Below are 6,807 nucleotides of genomic sequence, written 5' to 3'. Positions count from 1 at the left end.
CAGGGTTTGAGGTCACTGCAGAAGAGAGACATCAGCCTTACTCGCAGCTCGCACCGGAAAATAAGCCATAAGTAAGCGTTCTGAAGGTCAGGGTGCCTGAGGCTGAGGAGCTGGATTCAAACAACTCAGGGCAGGGCACCGGCCAGCTCAGTCAGAAGAGCCGGCAACTCTTGATCTAGGGGTGTGAGTTTGAGCCCCACGTTGGGTATACAGATTACTAAAAAATTAAATAAATTAACTTTGAAAAATAATAATTCAGGGGCGCCTGGATGGCTGAGTCTGTTAAGTGTCTGGCTCTTGATTGTGGCTCAGCTCATGATCTCACAGTTCTTGGGTTCGGTCCCCATGTCAGCCCGTGCACTGATGGAACGGAACCTGCTTGAGGTCGTCTCTCCTTCTCCCTGCCCTTCCGCTGCCTGTGCCCTCACTAAATAAATAAGTAAGTAAATAAACTTAAAATAAAATAAAATATTTCTCTCTGACTCAGTTTTTAAAAAAGAATAAAAAAATAAATAATAATTCAGTGCAGCCAGGAGCATGAACGAACTACCTGTTAGAACATGGTAATTTTATTCCCGCCATTTCCCATCCAGAGGAAACAAGGAAACTCCTTTTTCCTGGACAAGGGGGGCAAGGGGAAGCCATTTTTCTTGGGAGGCTGTGGGGAGCGATGGAAAGACAATGAACTTGGAGGTCAGAGCTGCGTTTGACATGGGCCCACGGAGGGCTAATAAACATCCATGTCCAGTGTCCTCATCTATAAAATAATACTGACCTGACACATTGCAGGAATATGGGAAGGCCCACCAGGCTTGTGCTCTTTCCTTCTTTCATAATAAAATAGAGGAATTCTTCCCCAAGAAAGGCAGCAAGAAGTGTTTCTTCAAGAGAAAAGACTACAAAACGAATAAAATCGTGTGCTTTCTGGAGCAAGGCCAGCCTTTCTTCTCTTCATCAAACTTGAACTTCCCTATCGATGCTGTATGCCTCCCTCTTCTGGCAGAAATCTTTCAGGTTTCCTTATCTGCAGTCCATCAGAGTCTGGAGCACCTGAAGACAAAAGCCACAGAGCAGAAAATCTCTTAGGGCACCTGGATGGCTCAGTCGGTGGAACATCAGACTTTGGCTCAGGTCATGATCTTGTGGTTCATGAGTTCGAGCCCCATGTCAGGCTTGCTGCTGTCAGCCTGTGGCGAGCCCGCTTTGGGTCCTCTGTCCCCCTCTCTCTGCCCCTCCCCTGTCTGCTCTCCCTCTCAAAAAATAAATAAAACTAAAAAAAGGAAATCTCAATTTTTAATGTTTATGTACTTTTGAGAGAGAGAGACAGAGACAGAGACAGAGTATGAGCAGCGGAGGAGCAGAGAGAGAGGCAGACACAGAATCCGAAGCAGGTTCCAGGCTCTGAGCTGTCAGCACAGAGCCTGATGTGGGGCTCGAACTCAGGAACCAAGAGATCATGACCTGAACCCAAGTCGGACATCTAACTGACTGAGCCACCCAAGTGCTCCCCGCAAAAGGAAATCTCTTAAACAAGCTCGTCTTCAGCACGGTTCTGCCCTGAGCTTCAGAAACCAGGGTGGGGCAGGCTGCCCAGGAGGGAGGCTGAGGCTCAGGGTTCAAGTGTGCTCAACAACAGAGGGCTTAAGAGTCCCTGATTCATTGACTGGGGCAAGCAGAGTCCCGCCGAGATTAAGGCCAGGTTTTGGTCTCTGCTGGTAACCAATGATAAGTTTCTAATCGTCATTATGGATTCTGTTTTCTTCCTCTCCGTTCAAAGTACAAATTCACGGTTAAATACCTGAAAAGCCTTCTGGCTTCCTTTTGTTTGTTTATTTCTCTCCTTCCATTCAAATGAAAATAATTTTTCCGCACATCCCGTTAGCAGCTCACATCGGAGAGCACTTTATGCTTTTCAGAACGGTTTTGCATTCAGAGCCTCTGACGGGCGTCTGACCTGCGCTCAGCTCAACTGTCCCTAACCTGGTTACACACTCCGCGAGCCCACACAAACCTCCCTTCTGTGCCCTGGATATTGGATATTGCCAAACTCATTCTGTGCCTCGCAGTCCCCCCCCACCGCCCCCCATTCCAGTGTCTCCGGTTCTGTCGCATTATTTGTAAAACCTGTGCCAGCAGAGAGCAACAGTCCCCTTGAACTGTTTGGGGATTGGCCTTCGGTCAGCTCGTCTTTGACCTTCATATTCGTACATCGCCTGGAAACAAAGCTCTGCTCTCCTTGGAAGCCAGAGTCTTCGCCCTCTACGTAAAGCAAGTACTGGGCTTAGTCTCGGAGAGCTGAGCCCCAAGAGCCGCTGCTGTGCTCGGGACACGGGCACTTGGGAGAAGAGCTGCCGGGTGAGCTGTTTGTTTTCATCGTGGCCTCACTGTGTGATTATCCCCTGCGTGGCTGTCTTTTTTACAAAAGCAAGAGCTTTAGTGAGAAAGAGTCACATACCATGCAAGCCACCTACTTCAAGTGTTCAATTCAGTCTGGTATATTCACCGAGCAGCGCAAACGTCACCACCATCAATTTTCGAACATTTTCATCACGGTCCCATTACTCCAAAAAGAACTCCACACCCATTAGTGGTCATTTCCCCATTTCCTTCAACCTAACCCCCCCACTCCCACCCCCGGCAGCAGCTAATCTATTTCTGTCTGTAGATTTGTCTATTTTTGGACATTCCTATAAACAGACTCCTCCACTATGTGGTCTTCTGTAACTGGCTTCTCTTACTTAGCATAGTGTCTTCAAGGTTTATCCGTATTATAGCATGGATCAATACTTAATTTCTTTTTATTGCTGAACTGTATTATGTAGAGAGGCCACATTTTATTTATCCAGTCATCAGTGGATGGACATTATGTTGTTTCCCTGTTGGGGCTATTATGTATGATGCTGCTATGTACCCACAGACCCAAGTTTTTGTGTGAATATATGTTTTTATTACTCTTGGGCAGTTACCTAGAAGTAGAATTGCAGGATTATTTCCGGTGTCTTTAAGAATATGCTACTCTTGGGGCGCCTGGGTGGCTTAGTCGGTTAAGCGTCCGACTTTCTCTTAGGTCATGATCTCGCGGTTCGTGGGTTCGGGCCCCGCATCTGGCTCTGTGCTGACTGAGCCTGGAGCCTGGAGCCTGGAGCCTGCTTCAGATTCTGTGTCTCCCTCTCTCTCTGCTCCCCCCGCTCATTCACTCTTTCTCTCTTTCAAAAGTAAATAAACATTAAAAATCATTTTTAAAAAATCATGCTACTCTTTCACCCATTGCTCATTTAATTCTTCTCAGCCCTTTATGAAACAAGTATCCGGAGGTGTTTATGAGGTCATTAAATTAGCAGTAGTAAGAAATAAACCCCAACATTTCAATGGTGTGGCGATCTCAACCTTTATTTCTCACTCATGTAGCACTCCACTTCAACAGCCAGCCTTTCCACGCGCTAGTTCTGTGTCCCAGGCTCCTTGTATCTTGTGCCTCAAATGTCCCCTCTGCTTTGAGCTGAAGAAAAGGGATGTAGGGAGTGAAGAAGGCACATCTTCTAAAAAAAAAAAAAACACTGCCCCAGATTTTTCCGTTGTACTAGCTCCATCCCCATTCCAGCGGGGCCATGAATGTTTACGTGCCGGGCATTGATTCACATGGTCTGCTGCCAGTAACACCATAGACCCTTCTCTCTTCTGGTAGGCTGTCTGTGAAGAGGTCCCTCTGCCTCTGGCCACAGGCTAGATCATTGACCCAAAGTGGACCAGATTAACGTTTCTCCGTGGAATTGGAAGCTTAAGGAATGTGACACTCAAGAGCAGACACATCCTGGGGCGGGGGGCCCGAGGAGGTATTGTGCATTCCTCTCTTCCTCTTGGATTCCTGAATGGTGCTGGGATCCCGGTGTTTCTGGAGACTTCTGCCTCAGCTCTGACTCTGGTTTGCTCCATAGCCTTACAATAAGCCTTGTGAACTAAATCAGAGTGGTTTCTTGTCACTGGCAACAGAAAATCCCAACCAATACTCTACCCGGGCAGAAACCTGAGAATCGTTCTAACATCCTTTCAACCTTCTGCATTCAAGTCCTATTTATTCCGCGTCCTACACAGGGCTCAGATCTCCTTGCTCATATAACCTCCATGGCTACAGTTAAGGTTGTTACCATTGTTTGCCTGAACTTCACAAGACCCCTTAACTACTGCCTACCTGTCCCCATGGTAACTTTTCTAACATACAAGTAAGGGCTTAAAAAATTACAATACCACCATCAGTGCAGTGAAATTATGCACTCAAATATTACTAGTGGGGTTGTAATTTTTGTAACCTTTTAGAAAGGCAATCTGGCCATATGTATTGAAAGCCATTTTAAAAAAATAATACATCCTTTGATCCGACACTCACTTGTAAGAATCTTTTTCCTACAGAAACAATCAGAGACATATAGATTTATGCATGACAGTGTCCTGAAATTATTCATCCATCCATTTATTCAACAAATATTGCATGCCCCCTATATGCCAGGCACGACTGTTATTACTTTTAATAACAAATTGTTGGAGAAATAAATGAATTGTCCAGTTAGAGACAATCAGTTAAATAAATGTAGTTATTTTTGTATGAGAGAATACGATGTAGTCATTAAATGCCATATTTTTAGAAGAATAATGACATGGTAAAATTCACATTAAAGGAAAAAAGCAAGTTCCAAAATAGTATATAAAATATAATCTCAATTTTGAAGAGACACACTAACTAATGTGTTAACAATGGCTAGGGTGCCTGGGTGGCTCAGTCGGTGAAGCGTCTGACTTGGGCTCAGGTAATGATCTCATGGTTCGTGGGTTCGATCCCCACATCGGGCTCTGTGCTGACAGCTCAGAGCTTGGAGCCTGCTTCAGATTCTGTGTCTCCCTCTCTCTCTGACTCTCCCCTACTTACATTCTGTCTGTCTCTTTCTCTCAAAACAAATAAACATTAAAAAAAAAAAATTAGGAGGTTACGCATGGCTTTCTCTAGGAAATGAGATTATGGGTGATTTTTATTTTTTTGCCCATGTCTCTATGTATCTCCAATTATTAACAATAAACAGGGAAAATGACTTCAAAAATTACTTAAAAAGCAATAAGCAAATATTATCGTGCTCTCATTCTACATAAAACCCATCACCAGCTCTTCCCTTGCAGAATAAATGCTGCAGAATCAACTCCTCCAACATCTCCAAGGCCCCCACCTGTCCCATTTCAGCTCACCTGCTATTGCAGAGCACGCCTTGACCTTCACACCTCAGGGCCTCCCCTCGCCCTATGCCCCACAGCGGTCTCTCCTCCTGCACTGCCTCTGCGTCTTTGTTCATTCAACACTCTGTCCGAGGCACTAAGAATGTAACAGTGAAGACAGTAGACAAAGTCCAGGCCTCATGGAGTTCATCTCCAGTAGAAGCAGTTAATAAACATGAACACACGCAGAGATGAGCTGGATCAGCTTCCTATTGCTGCTGTAACAAATCACCCCACACTTAGTAGCTTACAGCAACGCACACTTGATTCCCTTACAGTTCTGGAGGTCAGAAATCCAAAACAAGTCTTCGAAGACTAAAGTCAAGGCATCAGCAGGACTGGTTCTTTCTCGAGGCTCCAGGTGGGAGTCCATTTCCTTGCCTTTTTTAGCATCTAGTGGTGACTGCTGGCCTCTCGTATTCTAGTGGCTTTCTCCATTTTCAAAGGCAGCTTTGAAGCTCATTCTCTTCTCTCTGAACATACGTGTATCTTCATCCATCTTACAAGGACTTTCCTGAGTGCATCAGGCACACCCAGATAAGCCAGGGTAATTTCCCATCTCAAGATCCTTAACTTAATCCCATCTGCAAAGTCTGTTTGGCCATAGGAGCTCACATATTCCTGGCTTCTGAGGATTAGAACGTGGGCATTTGGGAGGACCAGCCTATCCACATGCCGTATGTTGTATGTGTTGACTTCTATGGAAAACAAAAAAATAAAAGAGGTTGAAAGTGCTGTGGACAAGGGGTAGTGAGTTTGAGCTTTATGGTGGAAGGGGGTTCCGGGACAGCCTCGCTGTCTGAGCACAGACCCTCCACTCTTGCTCTTTCTGTGGTTGTCCTGGCAAGAAGCGTTCGTGTTCCAAGAACTAGTTGAAGTATCCCTCCTCTGGAAACCCTTCCTCCATCTACTACCTCCCCTGTGGGTTAGAGTGGCTAAGGGTACTTCCGTCTACTCCACTCTCAGAATGCTTGTATTCTGGGTGATAATTTGTGTGTACAAATGAGCTTTCCCTAATAGTTTATGAGCTTCTTTAGGGCAGAGTCAATGTACCGTGACACACACCCCCACCGCCACCTCCATTCAGCACGATGCCAGGCTCAGATGTCCAGTGAATAGTCATGAAGCAGGTGAAGACATGAGAGGGAACTGGGCTGAGATTCAAATGCGAACCCCAATTCTACCTGTCTGACTTAGCAATCACGTGACAACTGGCAAGTTCTTACATCTCCCCAAGGCTGCCTTCTCATCTCTGAATGAGATGACAATAATGACACCTGCTTTCTAGGATTGGTCCGGCAATCGCACGATGACAAAGTCCGTAAAGCTTGTAGCAACTGGCTTGAAGGAGTTCTATTGAATTATATAGAGCCGTGCGGTAATATTGGAGGCTAAGAGCAGTTGATAGAAAAGTAAATTTTGAAAACTTGTGACCAGTCACTGAAACTTAAGATTTACACTGAGCTCAGGCCAGCACTTCCCGCTCTGGCTCAAGCCTCTAGCCTGTTACCTGCAGGGACCTTGACTCTGTGTTGTAGCTCCCGTGGG

At 45.7% G+C, this 6,807-nt stretch overlaps 1 protein-coding gene across 2 annotated transcripts in view; it reads right to left on the bottom strand.

Moving 5' to 3' along the window:
* Nucleotides 1-889: 889 nt before the first annotated feature.
* Nucleotides 890-6,807, bottom strand: part of DCTD (dCMP deaminase) — a 48,462-nt gene continuing 42,544 nt past the window's right edge. Inside the window, exon 6 of one of the 2 annotated variants that reach the window (XM_039250693.1) lies at nucleotides 890-1,050. In XM_039250693.1, the coding sequence (XP_039106624.1) occupies nucleotides 971-1,050 (80 nt within the window). In that variant the 3' untranslated portion in view covers nucleotides 890-970. The remainder of the gene's footprint in view (nucleotides 1,051-6,807) is intronic. The other variant, XM_039250694.1, reaches the window with a different exon arrangement.

The sequence above is a fragment of the Hyaena hyaena genome, unplaced genomic scaffold (genome assembly GCF_003009895.1).
Source record: "Hyaena hyaena isolate Hyena2069 unplaced genomic scaffold, ASM300989v1 scaffold_377, whole genome shotgun sequence".
Taxonomy (NCBI): domain Eukaryota; kingdom Metazoa; phylum Chordata; class Mammalia; order Carnivora; family Hyaenidae; genus Hyaena; species Hyaena hyaena.
This window is presented reverse-complemented; position numbering and strand designations above follow the sequence as displayed.